Below are 20,121 nucleotides of genomic sequence, written 5' to 3' on the forward strand. Positions count from 1 at the left end.
GTAGGCGCTGATTTTGCCGCGGGCAATTATTATTCCATACTGTACAATTGAAAATTCTTGAAGTGAGATTACTTTTGTCGTCTTTTTTTTAATAAAAATCCATTCCGCTTCCGTACAAGTTTTTTTTCGAATCGTTTCTTAGTGCAAATAACAATAAACTCGTGTTATGTTTGAGTGCATAAGACTGGTGCTACAATGCTGTTGATAAAAAGCATAATTTCCTACCGGACTGCCGGCATATGCACAGCCGAAATTTTGAAGGTTAAGTATTTTTCAGATTGTGTTTGACATCTGTATTGCAGGTTTCTATTTAAGTAGTTCATATAGGTAGGTTTAGATATTTTAATGAGGGTTTTGAATGGTGTTTCCGGTATTTCCTAATATTTACCACGAGATTGTAAAAGGGGAAGCTTACCTTTTGATTCGCTTTTTCATGTTCTGCAGTTTTGCTCCATTTCGCTGATAATCTAAGGTAGCGCTTTCAATAGTCTTCTCACTTCTATTTTCACATTACTAAATCACAAATAACCACACTTATTTTTTGTAAACTCCGTAAAAGGAAAAACCATCAAAAATATCACCCTGGAAATTATTTCGAATGCACTACTTGCCATGCTGCTTTCTTCGAAATGCCTAGTCTATCCGTGTTTTCTTTCACTCAAAACTTTTTAGTCGCGATTAATATTTCAACAAAACTATTCTAAGTGCAACAACTACCAGAACTAGTAGTTCTGGATATGTAATTCTTACATATTTGCACAATTTCAACACTCTAGATCTTCTAGACAAACAAGTAATTTGATATTACTATTTTGAATTCAAACAAACAAAGCTTTTATCAAATCGATGACTTTCTATTTTGTTTTGTCACAGTCACAGCTCACAGCATTAGATGTACAGGGCTGTACTCGCTGCCTTCTATCATTGCAGTAAATCAAATCGATCATATCATTCAATCATATTTAATTTGATCCGGTTTTATATGGCGTTTTATGAACACAACATATCAGTTATTTAATTTTATTAAATTAGTCACCAGCAGCGGTTAAGTAAAAGTAGTATTTTGTCAGCAAAAACAAAATTGTCGCACGACGGCGGACAGGCGCAAGCAAAAGATTTGCTTGCGTAGGACGACGTCCGCCCGACAACTCTTTGAGTGCTTAACTGGTTTAAATTTATCTTTTATGGTGCTATCATTCAGCATCTTTTCGGGAGATGTCTTAAAATTGACTTTAGGACAACGATATGATCGATAGAGGAGAATATCATATATTCCTTCACAATATTTCATAAAATAGTAGTTGTTGGATATCACAAACATTGTGCTCCAATAAATGATGCATACGAAGAACCATAAAAAATCACTGTTTATTTAGTACAATCGTGAATAGATAATCAGCACACCCGGCAAGTTAATTTTTTTTACATGAACTATGTCAAACATAAAATATTTTGGTTAATTCTAAGATAACGACGACGTGTGTTCCAACTCCCCGGATGTGCTTCCATTCAATGGTACCGATCCGCGGTATTCACTTTCGTCATCCTGATCCTGATCGATGGCTTCCGTCTTTTGGTGTTTCAACCTAAGCTCGAAAACCTGCGTGATGGCCTCGCGGAAGCACAGAAAGTTATACTCGATGACACCCTGGCGCGAAAAGTTCTCCTCGCGAATGATACAGACTAGCGCAAGGAACTTATTCACCTCTCGCAGATATAGAACGGTACTGTTGTTCATCTTTATAAGACTGGAGCTGAGATTGTCGAATGCTGGCACATCCGGATCATCCTTTGATCTACAAAAATTAATTTGTAATATGTTTAACACTGTGCTATAAGACAAATTCAAAAGTTTACCCATAAATACACGAAAGATCTATAACAACGTCTATCATATCGCAGCAGAGCTCATAGCTTTGCATATCTACCGGTGAACAATCGGTTGCAATATAAATCTTGGACACTACATCAAACAGGAACGCCTTCTCGATTCCAGAGTTCTGAAATACATTTTTTTAGTAATAATTCACTTCTTAACAGCAGTTTTCACCTACCGAAATGAAAATATTCAACAGATTTTCCAACGTTGCCAACTGAGGAATTAATTTTTGAACCACTTTCGAAAACGCCTCAAAGATCGAGTGGTCGTAAATAGAGGTAAGATGAAAGCTCAGATGGACACCCTCCAGCCCGGCATCGGCCAGATCGTCGGTCGCTCTCGAGTGGATATCGCGCTGCGATTCCATTTTAAAATCATCACTCACACCGTCCACCTTGTGTATGAAGACTTCAAACTTTATTCTCGTATTAACCTTATAGGCTTTGGTAACCGTTTGATTCAGTTTGGCCAGCGCTTCGATGTAGTCATCCTGTGCGTCAATCACAAAAACCAGTGCTCCACATCCACCAAAAATCATATCCGAATCAAACGTGGGATCGAAAAAATCTATCTGCCCTGGAAAGTCCCAAATTTGAAACTGCACAAAGCTGCTGTTGTTAATGTCGTCTTTGACAATCTTGTTGGTCGACTCCAGAAATAGCGTTTCATTGGGTGACATTTTGTGAAACACCACCTTCTGAATGGAACTTTTCCCCGATCTCCGTAAGCCCATTAGTAAAATTCTTGGCTTATCCTCGGCGGACCGAGAACCATTATCCTCGTGGTCGAAATTTCCGTAACCAAAATCCTTGGGAAAGGATCCCACCTGGTAGCCCATCTGTTCTTCCTCGTCTTGATAACTCTGAAATAGATCGCAAAATAAAAAAAAAAAAATGCTTACGTGCAGGATTATTCCATACTACGCACCATGACGGGATCGCGGAGAATACACCAATTGCAAGAATATTAACGTTTAGAGGCAAACTTTGCCTTTGATAAGAAAGTTGATTAAATCACACCAAACGTGAATGATAACAAAATAAACGGAGACGTCTTCTTTTGATTTGATTCACTTGATTCACTTCCACTTACTGCTGTCACTGCTGTCAGTTCGATTTCGCTGCCTGAATGTGACGTGAGAGTTTGTGTTGGTGTTGGTGAAACGATGGCTGTCCGGGGGTAATTTAAAAATGGTTTAACGCTGCATCTTGCACTTTATGCAGTCCACGGAATTCATGTTGTTCAAATATTTTTTTCGAATAAACTCTAATTTACGCATTCACTCTGATAACTAAAAATCTTGCTAAAAATATGGAGAAAAGAGTCCAGTATCTGTTTGCTTTAGAGTTTTTGTCGCTTTCAAAAATTGTCCTGTCTATCAATCAATTTTAAACTAATAATTCAATTAAGACATTCGTATTGTTTTCAAGAAATATAGTGGACTCTCGCTAGTCGCCCAGAGAGTTCGTAACCAACTTTGGTTGTACAACATGCACATGGAAAAAAACCAAATTGCAAAGCCCATTCAAATTTAAGCATGCAATTGGTCGGTGGTAAATTTCAGGCTTCAGTGTAAAACATTCAGCGTAAACATTTTTTGTTCAATTCATTTTCGCTACTGGTCTATTTTATGTGTACGAAAATTGTGTTCCCCTCTATTTTAATAACACCTCAGTTTGATTTATATAATTTGCTACTTCCGCTTATTCATATTTTCGTTTAATGATAAAAAAAAATCTATTTACTCTTACCCCTTCTTCACTCTACCGCTGCCACACCACGGCACTTATTAAAAGCTGTGCTATTGCTGCAAAAGTTACTCATTTAAGGGATACATTTTGATCAAAATGCATCAGCTTGATGATCTGTTGAAAATTTTCATTGTTGGAATACTAACAGCGATTGTGTTTGCAGTCGCTCGAGGGTAAGTAGTAAAATAATAAAGATTGTATTATGAGTGTACTACGTGTCACTATTACTTTTGCAGACAAAGTGACGGTCTGGTTTTCGCTTCATTGAATGCAAACGTATCAAACACGGCAATTTCCGGTGCGAGTCCCACAGGTGCAGGGAACGGAGGTTCGCCGATCCCAATCGATTTGCGTCTCTAGAAAATCTGTTATTGGCTTTTATATGTGAGCAATCAAAACCCTTATTACAATTGAACGTTCATTAAGATGTAGTGTTATATCACAGCTCGTGGTTATATTATAGCTAGTTTATGAAATTGAATTATTTTCATTTAGAATTAGAATGGCTCCTAATCTAATCTTAAGTGGATAGCACATTGTTGATGGCAACAGATTTTTGTCTGCGGGAGAGAAAGAGAGTATAACTACCTTTGTTGAAAAAAATTGGGGGGGGGGGGTGTTCCTTTTAATTCAACTACTTTATTTTAATTTAAGAGGAATTTCTAGGTTTTTCCTCTCGTTTAGTCGTGGACTCTAAAATTATATTTCATTTGATCAGCATGCTTTTGTGCCCAGGCGACCCGCGACTGCTGATTTACTCTGCACTTTACCTCTGGGGTAATAGCAGACGACAACAAGGGGCAAGTGGATATACCTCTCCTGAATGTTATTCAACATCGAAGGTGTGTACTGGCTAGCGGGCATCGAAACGAGAGAAACGATCATTCGCAGACGACCTCGACATCATTACTAGAAACCTTGGGACGGCGGATGCAATCTATTTACTTTTTTAGCAATCGAGAGCCGGGGTGGCACATGCCGTATCAAGAATTGCTCTCTATTGTACTCGATGCTGGGCTGCCTTTGCGATGTGACCAGGGAATCTTTTCAAATAGTGCCTCAAGTATTAGCTCATGATTCCTCTACTCTCCGCTTTCCGTTTGTACTCCGTTCAAATACGGCTAATACACGTATATCTTCCGTAAGCAAAGTTACTGTTTCAAGTCCGTAGAGGACTACCGGTCTGATCAGCGTTTTGTACGTCAACTTTGTGCGGCGGCGTATACTCCTTGATTGAAGGTTCTTGCGGAGGGAAATGTAGGCTCGATTTCCAGCTTGAATGCGTCGTCGGATCTCCTTACTGATTTTATTTTCGGTGGTGACCAGAGATCCCAAACATACGAACTTATCAACCACTTCCAGTTCATCGCCATCAATAGTTACTATCCGTGGTAGGCAAACGTTGCTTTCTTTGGAACCTCTTCCTACCATATATTTGGTTTTCGACGCATCGATTTGCAACCCTATCTTCCTAACCTCCGTTTTTAGTCTGGCGTAGATTGCCTCCGCCGTCCCAAGGTTTCTAGTCTGATCGTCTGCGAAAGCTAGGAGCTGGCTACTCTTGATGAAGATCGTTCCTGTCGTTTCGATGCCCGCTCGCCCGATGACATTGAAGCGATATTGAATAACATACAGGAGAGTCCATGCCCTTTCCACAACCCTGCGCGACTCGAAAGGACTCGAGAGTATCCCCGAAACGCGCACGAAGCACATCACTCGCTCCAGAGTAGCTTTGATCAGCTGCGTCAGTTTATCCGGAAAACCGTACTCGTGCAATCTACGCTAGACTTAAAACGGAGGCTACTGTGTTACCTGACTCACTGCGAATATACGTTGTGTTCGCGGGATTGCGTTGGTTCGAAAGGTTTCGAAAAATATCGCCCTTGTATCGAAAATATCGTTAATTTTGATCACTAAAAATAACATACTTAAACGTTATATTTCAAGTGCCAGTAGTACGCAATGATTTTATTGTAAAACTGAATGTTATTTGTGCAACTTTTTGCTACAAAAAAGTGCAACAAGTTAAGTGCAATAACAAAAGCACAACTTACAAAAAATCGTTTGTTATCGATGTTAGCTGCATATACGTTATAAACGAATAAAACGGCCCAGTAAACCATTTGGTTTGTATATCTCGATTGCAACTGAGATATACGAAATCATATCTGAAGGAAAAAGTTATATTTCACGCCATATAAGAACATATATGTACCAAAGTGGAGGCGATATACGTGCGAAAATTTCGACAATTATTTGTAATTCTATTTTGCGTAGTTTTTATAACACGCAACTAAATACTCCTGAATATATGATTAAGATATAATCAAATAATGCAATCGTCTATACTGCTTTATAATTCATAGTCATGAATTGTATATGAAGACACGCACGACTGCAAAACAACTTATTGTTCACTTCGATTTGACATACTCTAATCATTATACAATTCCAATGTGAAATTGACATGAAAACGATTTAATGTGAACTTTCTATTACGATTTTGTGTTATCTGGGGGTAGATTACCTTTTTGTTGCAATAACACGTATATTCGCAGTAGGTCAGGTAAGACATTAGGAGGATTAGGTTACAAATCAATGCGTTGGAAACCAAATATAAGGTAGGAGAAGGCTCCAGAGAAAACAACAGCGTTGCCTCCTCCGGACTGACGACGTTGAACTGAAAGTTGTTGATGAGCTCTCAATAATGATCCGACTGGAACGAGACGGCGTGGCGCACAGTGAGCAAGGTGGATCGACGAATGGAAGGCGACCTGCGGACTCTACGCAGACTACGTGGCTGGCGAATTGCGGTCATGGACCGAGTGAAATAAAGACGACTTCTTCGTACAGCAGAGGAAACTACGGCCTGGAGCTGATTAAGTAAGTAAGTAAGTGATGAGTTCTCAAATATATGGGGATCTCTGGTCATCGCCGACACTAATATACGAATAAGGAGATTCAACGACGCATTAAAGTTTGAAGTCGAGCCGACTTTTTTCTGCGCGAGGGTATCAAGGTGGATACGCCGCTACACAACACTGACGATGTACAAAACGCTAATCAGACCGGTGTACTTGAAAAAGTAATTTTGCTAAAGGAAGACTTACGTTCCGCATTTGAACGAAAAATGTTGCGGACTATTTTTATCGGAGTACAAATGGAAAGCGAAGAGTAGCGCAGGCGTATAAACCACGAAGGGATTCCCATCGTACTCTCGGCGAAACTTGGCAGACTATGGTGGGTAGACCACGTCACAAGTATGCCGGACACTGCAATAAAATCTGTTCTCTTCAAGAACTCCACCTACACTAGGAATAGAGGGGCCCAACTTTACCACACCACACATGTTTACCACACGTTTGCAATTTAGTAATTTGAACCATCAGTTTTTCATCATTGCCTCCCTAGTGCATCCCTCCTTGCTTAACAAGCGTATTTTCAATGTATTAAGTAAGTACAGGAAAATTATTATAAAAAACGAATTTGCGTAGGACTCGTAAAATTGCTGCTAGGTGCAATATGCATAGTAGAATTAAACTGGATAAGTTTTCTTTTTATTTAATTTCAGACATCTGTTTGTGGACTTTAAGACGGCGTACTGTTTAGTCAAACGAAAAGAGCTGTGACAGAGAATTCTCACACTTAAAAAAAAGTGCCGAAGTCAGCAAAATTTTGCCGATATTTGGACAGCCGAGCATGCGTCCAAATCTCGGAATTGAGGAATTCATATACCTTGGTACGTTCGTCAGATGTGACAATTATTAAAGCCGCGAAATGAAACTAGTGATGAAATCCTCGGCAAAGCGCGCAGTCGGCGGACGGAGTGGATTTCAGATGAAACATGGAAGAAGATCGACGAGCGGAGAGAGGCGAAAGCCGGAGTTGAGTGAGCGCGAACCAGATCGACTAAGACAGCTGCCCGTCAACGATACGCCGAACTGGAGAGGGCTGTTAAACGTGCTTGTAGGCGGCACAAGAGAGCCTGGACGAACTCCCTAGCCGAACAAGGAGAAACCGCCGCCGCCGCCAATGGTGATATCCGTTTGTTGTACGATATTTCTCGCCGCCTTAGTGGTGCCCAGGATGAATACAAAGATGCCGCTAAAGGACAGAGCTGGTCAGCTATTGACTGACCGTAGAGAACAGCTTAAGCGATAGACTGAACATTTTGAACAACTCTTCCGAGTTTCAAATGTCAGAGACCAACAAAACCAGCAGCGTATGACGCCTACAGTTCGTCGAATTAATCGCGTCAACTCGGAGGCGCCATCGCTGGATGAAATTGTAGCAGCCATCAAGAGTATGGAATCCAATAGAGCGCCAGGAATAGACTGTATTTCAGCCGAAATGCTCAAAGCTGACCCATCTTTGTTAGCCCAGATAATGCATCAGCTTTTCAGCAATATTTGGGAAACCGCAACTTTTCCGGTGGACTGGATGCAGGGCATATTGGTCAAAGTCCCTAAGAAAGGAGACCTAACGGAATGCGGTAACTGGCGTGGCATCACGTTGCTCTGTATTACTCTCAAAGTACTCTGTAAGGTAATCCTCAACCGGATCCAGGAGAAGATCGACGCTACTCTCCGGCGGCAGCAAACTGGATTCCGTGCTGGCCGATCATGTGTAGACCATACCACAACGCTCCGCATTATATTGGAGCAGATCAACGAATTCCAGGACTCTCTTCTGCTGGTGTTCGTTGACTTCGAAAAGGCGTTCGACCTACTCAACTACGAAAACATCTGGGGCGCGCTTAGGCGTAGAGGAGTTCCAGATAAGCTAGTCCATCTCATCGAGGCTCAGTACGAGGCATTCTCGTGCAAGGTTTTGCACGACGGCGTCTTGTCCGACCCCATAAGGGTTACTGCTGGCGTGAGACAGGGCTGCATTTTATCACCGCTTCTGTTTCTCATCGTTATGGATGAGATATTAGTTGGAGCAAATGACAGTAGACCAAATCGAGGATTGCCTTGGAATACTCTAACGATGAAGCAGCTAAATGACCTCGACCTAAGCGACGATATTGTCTTGCTCGCACAACGCCGAAACGATATGCAGAGCAAGTTAGATGACCTCTCCGAGAGCTCCCAGGCAGCAGGTCTCACAGTCAATGTAGCGAAACCTAAGTCTATGGCAGTGTAGTGAACACTGACAATTCCACCAACTTCACAGTAGCGGGACAAGTTGAGCAGGTAGACGCCTTTTAATATCTTGGTAGCCAGACAACGCCCGATGGTGGTACCAAGACTGATATAGCCACATGGATCAGAAAGGCCAGGGGTGCCTTTGCAGGTCCGCGAAACATTTGGCGCTCAAACCAGATCACTCTACGTACGAAAATCCGAATCTTTAATTCAAACGTTAAATCCGTACTGCTGTATGCCTGCGAAACGTGGTGCGTCTCAGCGGAGACAACGCAAAAACTGCAGGAGGTATTCATTAACCGGTGCCTGCGATACATCATTCGTGCCTGGTAACTGGATGAGGAACTCCATCGTCGGTGTCATCAACGGCCGAGAACGTAGGTGAAAGTGGATCGGACCAGTGTTGCCACATGTACAGATTTATCTGGAAAAGTACAGATTTTTTCGATTTTTTTGGTACAGATTCTGTACGGATTCTGTACAGATTTTTGCCAAAAAGTACAGATAGGTACAGATTTTTCTGAATGTCAAAAACTCATACTTTTTTCTCAGTGCTGTTTCTTGAAATCGATAGAGAAACAATTCTTAGTATGAATGAAATTAATAAAAACGTATTTATATCTAAGTTTAGCAGAGATATGTGCAAACATCATCAAACAAATAAATGATTTGACACTCGTGCATTTTTTTAATGCTAACAAACCAAATTTTTCTATGCAATAATTATTTTTAATGGTACAGATTTTGGTACAGATTTTTGGAAGAAAAGGTACAGATGAAAAAGATTTTTGCCGCTTCCAGTACAGATGAATATGTGGCAACACTGGATCGGACAAACCTTGAGGAAAGGAGTGAACGAGGTTTGCAGAGAAGCACTCGACTGAAATCCACAACGACAGTGCAGAAGAGGCAGACCCAGAGGCTCATGGCGATGGAGCTTAGCCAACGACATCCGGGCTGTAGACGAGAACTTGTCCTGGCGACAGATAAAAGCCATGTCGGGTAACCGTCAGCAGTGGAGGTCTCTGATTTCATCCCTTTGTTCTGCCGGACCGGCGGACATGGACACATAAATAAGTAAGTAAGCAAAATGAAACGGAAAATTGCAGAAGCGGATCGAGCTTTCTATTTTCCTTTTACGAGTTTTTGTTTTTAAGCAAAATGGAGATGCATGAACCACGAACTGTATAAAGTATACAAATATGCTGATATAGTAGCGTAACCAACGTATTTTGGACCGTATCAGCAGCTGTACATAATTTGGACACTTACAGCAAAATCAAATAGGAGTGTCCAAATTATGTACAGCTGCTGATGAGGTCCACAATAGGTTGGTTATCCTAAAGTGGACTGGACACGTGACCAGAATGTTCGACGAAAGAGTAGCTAAAACTATTTTCAGAAGAGAACCAGGAAGAGGCCGTATACTTCAAGGCAGACCCCGCACCCGATAGATGTGCGCTGTCGAGAACGACGCACGGTCAGCTGGTGTTCGAGGGGATTGGAGAATGGCAGCCCAGGACCGACAGTCCTGGAGGACCATAATTTAGTTCGGCGCTGGATCGATGACGGGCCGTCGCCAAAAAAGTAAAGCATGTAGCAATTTGAAAACACCCATTTGCCTAATATCAAATATTTATATTACTGATTGTAAAAACCTTTAAAAAGCGCGCAATCGCTCATAAAACTGCTTTTTACATTGAATCTCTTCAATGTCTTATGCGCACTTATTGTTTGAAAAATATTTAAAGAAAAAGTGCACCGCTGATACGGAGGTTTATAAGCGATGCACTTTTGAATGTAAAATTTTTCATGCACTTAAATATTTAATTACAAAATTATTTCGCAAATGATGGTTCCAAGAAAAAGTTCATGGCAGCTCTGTTTTGTTCGCTAAACGTACGCAGTCACGCTTCACGAATGAATTCATAGCGTGCTGTCAGACGATTCATTATTTCATCGCTGATGGATGCTGAACCTTTCGAACTTTTCGATTATCGTCCGAAGGTTAATCAGCTGTCAAGCAAGCTGCATTTTCTTTTAACAAAAGTGTTGTGTCTTGTGTCGAGACGAGTCGAGAAATCGTATCGTTCGTTTGCTGGCTAGTTTTGCAATACCAGCACAAAAAAGCCATAAAGTTTTGTTATTGCTAAATGTTTAATCCGGTTGTGCGTTACAGTTCGGTGCAGTGAACAGTTTTCCGCTTTAAAAACGAGCATAAATTTAGCTAGTAGTAGACAGTAACAGATACCTACTACAGCAGGATAAGGTATGTAAAAAACTTGTGCAATGAAAAATCAATATTTTCAGACGATCATACGCGAAATATGAATCGCCGTTTCCGCTAGTCATCTAGGTACCAAACAACACAGTTCTTTATGTATAGATTTTTCAGCTTAATTTCCTAAACTAAACCAATATTGAGTTGTTTTCAATCCGCTAAATTACAACCCTTTGTTCAGTTGTGAATATATTTACTTTTTTAGTCATCAAGAGCTGAAATTTTGATTATAAATTGAAGCTCAGATAATGATTTGTGGGTGCCTATTGCGATGGATCAATAAAGAACCGTCACGGAATTGAGGTATCAAGGCATGGTGCAGTGTAATTTTAACATTTTTTCCAACAGGTGCGTAATATTTTAAATTCCAATAAAGTTCAAGAACTTTGCGAATTGTATTTTAAGATCTCCTTAGTGTCAGACAAGGTCACGACATGGTTGCAAATATGATATACATACGAAAGAAGGGTTTAAAAAGTATTTTCTATTTGCTGTAGGGTGTGTAGACATGAGTTTAACTGCACATGTGCGAAGGTTTACTCATCATGACACCGGGATGAATAGGCAGTTTTTAGTGTCTCAATGCCAATTCTAATGCCAATTTTACAAAAAAAGGAAAAAGTGATTTTAAAACTATGCTATTATAAATACTACATAATAATAATGAAACTAACTCTTAGAGGTTTGCAAAAGTACGGTGCTGAAAAGTTGTCTTTCACGTCATTAACTATACATTTTGAGTATAGTTGAAGGTTGAAGAAAACAGTTTTTCATCTTAATACGATTCCTATAAATCTTTCTTAATGTTTTCTGAAAAATCTTAATCAAGATTGTCTAGCAGACAGGCAAAGTAAGAGAACGTGGTTTTGCTAGATTCCACATCGAAAAAGAAAATGCAAAAAATCAATCATTCTTCCGCTGTCGAAAATCACGTCCACATTTTATCGAGTGATTAATTTTTTCCATTTCAAATTTCATATAAAATGTTGTACTTTTATAATGTCCGTTGTTTCATATTCGAATATTTCCTCAATTGTACTATGTATTTATAATCTGTTCTAATCCCACCCAATGCAATAAAAACAAACTACTTGCAATGACGGCAAACTGTTTATCAATAGCGTGTTTATGCTATAATGCTAGCCAAGCCTAGCTTTAGCCTAGCCAATGCGTCATAGTCTGTATAGTCTGACGACGTCCGAGTGGCGACGATCTCGCGCGATTTCTAATAACCCTCCTGATTGGTTCGCCTCGCGAAGGCACGGCGACGCGTCGGCTTTGTTGTTGGATGGCGCTAGCGCTGGGGCAGCAGAAACTTGTTTGTGAAACCGCACACCTCGTACGATGCTGCTACTATAGCATTATGCTGAATAAGTTGTTCCTTGTTTTGCTACTTTCCTGAATAAACAATATTCGTATAAAATTGTATTTTGAATGCAGTATCGGTGACTGCTATCGGGATGGTGAGTTTTTCTCACCCAAACACTTAAGATTCTTAAATGCGTAGATGTAGGTATGCAAAATTTTGAAGGTCTTACCAATAAGGAAATCTAATCTAATCAGCATACATCATCAAGCCTCATTGTTCAACGCATACGTCCCATCTGATTATAATTCGCAAACAAGATTTTGTTTCTTTTGGAACCCTCATTCAAAAAGTGCAAAACAACTTTCCTCTCTATTTTGCATTTCATTCCGCAACATTCTTCACGGCATTACGTAGTAGTAATCTAGATCACAAATAGCATTCAAGGTTGGACTGCTTAGCGGAAGCGATTGTTGTTATTCGTAGTACATATGTACATATTTTATTAGAATTTCTTTTTATTTTTATATCCGAGCTTTCGGCATTCATACGGATGACCGGGTAATGATACCCACATGTTTATCAACGCAAGAAAAACACAGGCTTCATTAGTCATGTGAAAACCACGCGCATCACATGAACATCCACAAAAGTAAGTTGCATGCATTAAAAATTCGCACGTCGAAATACCGGATCAAGTAGCCGTAACTCGCCGAGACGGACGTTAAGAATTCTAGGAAGCACGCTAGTTTTGTCGCCCGATATAGTTAACCAATTTGCTGAATTGCAAATAAATTCGCTTCACGTTTAAATTTATTTTATAGCGTTTCTTGCTAGAGCTAGGCACTTGGACAAGAAGTTTGTTTTGTTTTCGTTCGCAGTGTCCCTCCCCACCACTGGTGTGTGGGAATAGCAAATTGGATTTCTTCGATCGAAGCATACTACTATACTAGTAATATCATACTATAATCATACTACAGTCAAGCTGCATGCAGTACGGCTAGGGACTAAAACAGTGAGGAAGTGTCGCCAGCGATACTCATAGTTATTGAGTTTTGGGTAATTGCGTAAATCGCGTCAAATTGTGTTAGATCCATTAATATTGGTAAAAGCGGTAAAAATCTTGCAAACTTGCATTGCGAATCTTTTTTTCCCGTGTTGGGTATTTTCATCACTGTGACTAATTGTTTGATCTATTGTGATTCTACAATATTGCGGGAGCCATCTAAAACAACACGTATGAAACTGAACTGAACATCTAAATTACAAGTCAGCACGTTGTGTGCACTTGTGAATGAATGCATCGTACGGTTCGACTCTATGTCAGGTATCAGGTATCAGCATCTTTGGCTCGAGCAACACGTTCCTCACAGACTATGTCACTTAATGAATCATACGGTCGGTTGTTTGTTTTGATCGGTTATGTATAATGTGTAGTTTTCATGATAAGTAATGTTAGATTCGGGTGCGTACGCATAGTACATGATATATCCCCCATTTCATTATAGCTATGTTGTCAAGATGACGCAACACTATCAGAAGCAATCGTCATTGTTTGACTTATAACGTTTGTCCAGCCCGGTGATGCACTCCGGATGAGGATTAAATATAGGATTCTAATTCTGTCGAAGAACTTTCTTAAACTATTATTAAAAATTGCCGTACATCGTCAGAACAGGTCTTCCGTTTATTAGTCTACTTTTTCCATGCCACAGAAGCTACAAATATCATCTTGAAGTTTTCCCATAAGCTTCAGATGATAGCGGCTCGGACAATATCCTGTTATAAGACCAGTCTAAATGCTTAGATCTTTCTTCGAAAGCTCCAGGACTTTGGCGAGTCATTGAAATATTTGGAGAGATAAACCGTTACGTCTGCCTATCATTGAAAGTGTTGTTCCAATTTGATTCCACTTTCGTACATTCCCATGCTTTTAGCTCCATTTTTAAAGCAGAAGCAGATAAGCCACAGAAGGGCTCAGATCCTACAAATTGATGAGATAATTCGAGTCTTGCAAGCACATCTGCCCTTGCATTTCTATTGATTCCACAGTGACCTGGGACCAGTACAAGTTGACTTGGTTACGACAAGACAATTTTTGGAGTGATTGAATACATTCCCAGACAAGTTTTGATGTGTCAAACATGATGCATGTATTTGAATATCTATAGTTCCTGCACAAGCTCATTGTCAAATATTCTAGAATAGCTTGGAGCACAGTTGGCCATCTGCCCATAGTAATTGACATGTCGTACCACCGGAAGAATTGGCGTTTTGTAGAGCGCGAGTTCTGTATGGAGTTGCAGGCTATGGGACTTCAGCTGGGTACGTAATCCGTAGAAGACCCTGTTGGCATCCGCTATCCACCTCACATCCATCGGTGTCACATGCCACTAACGTACCACGGTAGTCAAATTCGTCGACCACATCAAAAGTATCACCAACTATCACAACCGCAGTTTTAACATCTGAATAGTTGCCACGCTCTCTGCTACTTCGTTTTGGTAGAGTTTATGATAAGCCCTATCCTCGCAGCTGCCTTCTTAAATTGCGTGTGCGCTTCTTCCACAGCTCTACGGTTAACACCGATGATATCAATATCGTCCGCAAACCCTAGGAGCATGTGAGATATCATGATGATTTTTTTTTATTTATTGACTAGCTGACCCGACAAACTTCGTATTGCCACAAATTAACCTGTATTGTACATAAATCATGAGTCTCGGATGATCTTTGTCACAATCTCGAGTTTTGCAAGCCCCCCAGTGGGCGGCGCTTCCGACGGCGGGTCACCGGCAACACTCGTGACCGTCTCGTCCTGAATGATCTAGTGTTACTTACTTACTTACTTACTTACTTAGGTGGCTTGCCGTCCTAAGACAAAGCCTGTTGAACAAAATGTCTCCATGTAACTCGGTTAAGGGCTACCGCTCTCCAATTCCTCGGACACCGAGTACTCTGATCTAGTGTTACTATAGGTAGTTTATGTGGTCGAATTTCTCGAGTTCGATTAGTTTTTGAGTTTCGCAAAAATTTCTGTTTTATTTGTATGAGAGTCCATATCCCCCTACCACAGGGGTGAGAGGTCTCTAACTATCGTAAAATAAATTCAAGACTCCAAAATCTCCCACATGCCAAATTTGGTTCCATTTACTTGATTAGTTCTCAAGTTATAAGGAAAGTTGAATTCCATTTGTATGGGAACTCCACTCTTAAGAGGGGAAGGGTTCGTATTTCATCATAGAAAAAATTTCTGCCATCTAAAACTTTCACATGCCAAATTTGGTTCCATTTGATTGATTGGTTCTCGAGATAAGAGGAAATTTGCATTTCATTTGTATGGAAGCCCACCCTCTTAAAGGGGAGATGGGCCATAACTCGCTTTCTAAAGAAGAGAGGGGTCTCAATTCACCATAGAAAAAAATCTTGCGTCCAAAACCACTTACATGTCAAATTTGGTTCCATTTGTTTGATTAGTTCTCGAGTTATGAGGAAATTTGTTTTTCATTTGTATAGGAGCCCCCCCCCTTAAAGTGGGGAAATCCATAGCAAAAATATACCATGGAAAATATTCTTGCCTACAACAACACCCACATGATAAATTTGGTTCCATTTGCTTGATTAGTTCTAGAGTTGTGAGGAAATTTGTATTTCGTTTGTATGAGAGCCCCCCCTCTTAAAAAGGTAAGGGGTCCTAATTCATCATAGAAAAAAAGGTTGCCTCCAAAAACACCCACATGCCAAATATGGTTCCATTTGTTTGATTAGTTCTCGAATTATGAGGAAATTTGTATTTCATTTGTGTAGAAGCACCCCCTCTTAAAGTTGGGAGGGGTCCTAATTCACCATAGAAAATATTTTTGCCTCCAGAAACCTCCACATGCCAAATTTGGTTCTATTTGCTTGATTAGTTCTCGAGTTATGGGGAAATTTGAATTTCATTTGTATCGGAGTCCCCCCTCCTAAAGTGGGTAGGGGTCCCAATTCATTAAAGAAAAAATTTTTGTCTCCAAAAACACCCACGTGCCAAATTTGGTTCCATTTGCTTGATTAGTTCTCGAGTTATGAGGAAATTTGTATTTCGTTTGTATAGGAGCCCCCCTCGTAAAGTGGGGAGGGGTCCTTATTTACCATAGAAAATATTCTTGCCCTCGAAAACTTTCACATGCCAAATTTTGTTCCATTTGCTTGATTAGTTCTTCAGTTATGAGGAAATTTGTATTTCATGTGTATAGGATCCCCCCCTCCTAAAACGGGGAGGGGTCCCAATTCATCATTGAAAAAAATTTTGTCTCCAAAAACACCCACATGCCAAATTTGGTTCCATTTGCTTAATTACTTCTCGAGTTATGAGGAAAATTGTGTTTCTTTGGTACAGGAGCCCCCCTCTTAAAGTGGGGAGGGGTCCTAATTTGCTATAGAAAATATTCTTGCCCTCGAAAACCTTCACATGCCAAATTTGGTTCCATTTGCTTGATTAGTTCTCGAGTTATGAGGAAATTTGTATGGAAGCCCCCCCTTTTAAAGAGGAGAGGAGTTATAATTCCCCTTATAAAGAGGGGAGGGGTCTCAATTTACCATAGAATAAATTCTTGTCACCGAAAACACCCACATGCCAAATTTTGTTCTATTTGCTTGATTAGTTGTCGAGTTATGCAGAAATTTGTCTTTCATTTGTATGGGAGCCCCCCCTCTTAGTGGGGGGAGGGGTTTCTAACCATCACTAAAACCTTTCCTGGCCCCAAAAAACCTCTACATGCATATTTTCATGCCGATTGGCTCAGTAGTTTTCGATTCTATAAGGAACATACGGACAGACAGACAGACAGAAATCCTTCTTTATAGGTATAGATTTATGAAGGTTGTTACCGGTCATTTTAAAATGAAACGGTCCAATGTCATGGTGTCAAAGTTGTTTTTTTGTAGTGTTTAAGTGTAGTTTATAAGCGTAGTTCGTAAGTTTAAATCCGTAATTCAATTTTGATTATTTATGTGGCTCTACTAATTGTTGTTAGTTTACTTTTGTTTTGAATCATTATAATCATTGTTTTTTTTTGTTTAACCTAGAATAAGTATATACTAACCCTTCTTAAATCATTCAACCGGTAATTAGGCATCGAAAAAATGCGTAAAAATATTGTGAACGTTACCATTTAGTGAAGTGAGGAGACACTGTCTGAATGCGGACTTAGGAACCTAAAAGAGACCTTCGGCGTCCACCCCGGGACATCCAGACCAGGTGTTGGGGCTTCGCACGGAGGCTCTAAAGGCTCCGTAAGACATCCTAAGTCAGGGATAGCCTTACTCACTAAATGGTAACATCCTCAAAAAAAACCCTTTTGTAACGGAAAGACCGCAACGATAAAAGACGGCAAAAAGTCCGCACTAATTACACAACCCCTAATAGTTCCCGATCATGCAGCAAAAAGTATACCAGTTGGGTGCGTTGACTGCACGAAAATTCGATATCCGGAGGTGTTGAGAGAGGTAGAGGGAGAGAGGATACCGGAGGCAAAGAGGAGAATTGATTGGGGATGTAAGTAGGATGGAGAGATAAGCAGGGGCAGTTGATCGATAGTCGTTGTCGAGTACGGAGGGAAAAGTTAAGATTTCCTCACCGTACAGTTCGGAAAACCGCGCGTTTTGCGTCGCCAAGTAATTCCGAACAAAAAGTATAGTCCGAAGAGCCGAAAAATATATCAGGCTGAGTGGTTAGTGAAGCCGATACGTAGTTCCGGCTTCCGAAGAACCCTGTGATATCCACTACGATCTGCAACTCCTCGGCTGTCAAGCGTTACGGCAACGAGCGAAGAGGGGTGTATAGCTGCAGGGATTTTACCGATCAACGAAGAAGCGCGACGCACCTATCACGCGGACGGCGCATATCGCTATAACGGCAGGATTTATCGCTGCACTACTATACGGTCATCATGGTCAAGTCTATCCCGGTAACCCAGCGTCTAGCAAATTGCCCGTAAAATAGAACCAGTCAATCAGCACAGTCATCGAAACATGTTCTTCTCCTCTCTCTCTTCGTTCTTCATCATCATCAATGGGCCCCAACTTGTGACATCGAGCGCTGCACCAATAGAACGGTAATAAAGTTTTCATGCATGGAATTTGCTATTCATTTATATAAGAGCCACTAGTCCTTTCCATTTCCTTCTTTGACGCTTCTGGTGGTTCCGCTTCGTTTCGGGTAAGTTACGGGTTGCATGAGTCCTCCGAAGGGCGGTTGCCGACCCTGACATAAAATTGAATTGAGCTAGCTGGGTTGAGTGTGAAAACCAAAACTTATAAGGTTAGACCACTGCGACCATTATTTTGATCTATTGTGGCATATTTCTTCTTTAGTCTAGGTATTAGTTGCCGTCAAAACACTACTGATGGAACTGTTTGTCATTGTCAATTCATACCTCTTCTCCCAATCCGGCATTGCACTTCTTATAAAGTTTATTACCTGATTGGGACTTGCAGACTAGATTTCGAAAGGCTCCATTGTTCCGTTACCGAAGGTTCTTCGGTCTGCGAAGTTGGCAAGTTCACCCTAGTAATCATTTTGAAATCGCGTTTGTTCGGACAGTGATCCGTAAATAGTCCTATTATTATACTCTGTTTTTTAGATTAAGCAATGATAGGCTTTTTACAGTCTGGCTGCATAAAGCGCTTTGACTATCTTAGTTCTGCAGAGCATTCCCAATTTTCCTCTACTGTTTTGTGTTCCCATGCACGAAGTTCAGATTCAAGAGCGCTTGGTGACACACCACAGAACGGTTCTGGACCGATAAAGTCGGGAAATGATCCTCGTCTAGCTAAAGTATCGGTTTTTTCGTTTCCTTCCCCTCCGCAATGGCCAGGAACCCAGTAACGGTTGCTTCAGTGAGAAAATATACACCCATACTAGTTTTGAATTACAAATATAAGCTTTAAGTGCTTTATGCGCTGTTGTGCCGCTTTCATGATAATTGTACCGCTTCTCTGCACACCGGCGCTTCGAATAGTACCTTTTAATGTAATGTTGAACAGCAAATTCGATAGCCTATCACCTTGCTTCAAACCATCTATCGTCACAAGCGAGTCCGATGTTTGATTTTAAACCATCAATGGTAACACGTACCAGCCTAGTCAGTTTTGGTAGGTGGAAACCCATTTTCAAGCGTAATCTGCTACAGCTCATTTAGTTTAATTGAATCGTATGCCGCCTTGAAGTCTATAGACAAATGGTAAGTCTGCAAGTTGAATTCCCGGAATTTATCAAGATTTGTCGCAACGACGGTAAAGTCTCTTTTCTGCAGTTCTACCATCTCGGTATATCTCCCTGCAACTGCGTGTCACAGTTGGAGCCAATATGTGACTTCTGGCTCTATTCATATCGGCAGTTACCCGTTTGCATTCTGCGTCAAACCACTCACCGGAAGTGGCTGCAGCAATACTTCTCGCGCTGTACTGTACTGATGGCATCGTGGATGTGCTTCCACTGCATTGTTCCTTCAGATTCTCTCCAAGTTGTTCACCGATCTGCTCATCAGTTTTCCGAGAGCACTCTGCAGCAACTCCCTCCGCTGATAACCGTCGAATGTTTAGGTGTATCTTTCTCATTGGTCTCGATTTGAGTACGTTGGACAATCAGGCGCGTATCTTACTTACTACGAGATAGTGGTTCGACCACGCGTCTGCGACATCAGAAAAGTGCCAGCGGTCAACCAGAACGTGGTTGATCTGAGAGTAGGCCTCTTCAGTATGGTGTTTCCAGATGT

The 20,121-nt window shown here is 40.8% G+C and overlaps 3 protein-coding genes across 4 annotated transcripts in view; 1 reads left to right on the forward strand and 2 right to left on the reverse strand.

Annotated features, from left to right (window-relative positions):
• Positions 1–1,360: 1,360 nt before the first annotated feature.
• Positions 1,361–3,055, reverse strand: LOC128738395 (ras-related GTP-binding protein C). The gene is made up of 4 exons (XM_053833481.1): positions 2,807–3,055; positions 2,055–2,741; positions 1,858–2,000; positions 1,361–1,796 (listed from the first exon to the last, which is right to left on the reverse strand). Exons 1-4 carry the CDS (start codon positions 2,807–2,809, stop codon positions 1,463–1,465), a joined length of 1,167 nt encoding a protein of 388 aa, XP_053689456.1. The 5' UTR covers positions 2,810–3,055; the 3' UTR covers positions 1,361–1,462.
• LOC128738393 (unconventional prefoldin RPB5 interactor-like protein) overlaps positions 2,972–20,121 on the reverse strand; it is a 52,659-nt gene continuing 35,509 nt past the window's right edge. The window contains exon 4 of the mRNA XM_053833479.1: positions 2,972–3,048. The gene's annotated coding sequence lies outside the window, so the exon portion shown is untranslated. The remainder of the gene's footprint in view (positions 3,049–20,121) is intronic.
• The window catches only part of LOC128738392 (phosphatidate phosphatase LPIN3), a 34,907-nt gene continuing 25,571 nt past the window's right edge, over positions 10,786–20,121 (forward strand). For both annotated transcript variants that reach the window (XR_008412101.1, XM_053833476.1), the window contains exon 1: positions 10,786–11,046. The gene's annotated coding sequence lies outside the window, so the exon portion shown is untranslated. The remainder of the gene's footprint in view (positions 11,047–20,121) is intronic.

Source organism: Sabethes cyaneus, chromosome 2 (assembly GCF_943734655.1).
Source record: "Sabethes cyaneus chromosome 2, idSabCyanKW18_F2, whole genome shotgun sequence".
Classification (NCBI taxonomy): Eukaryota; Metazoa; Arthropoda; class Insecta; order Diptera; family Culicidae; genus Sabethes; species Sabethes cyaneus.

What these genes read in the sequence shown, in the direction of transcription:
- LOC128738395 (XM_053833481.1), bottom strand. An exon ending in TGTTGAATATTTTCATTTCG is followed by an intron (nt 2,001 to 2,054) that starts GTAGGTGAAAAC and finishes AATGTATTTCAG; the next exon opens with AACTCTGGAATCGAGAAGGC. An exon ending in GATCTTTCGTGTATTTATGG is followed by an intron (nt 1,797 to 1,857) that starts GTAAACTTTTGA and finishes TAATTTTTGTAG; the next exon opens with ATCAAAGGATGATCCGGATG.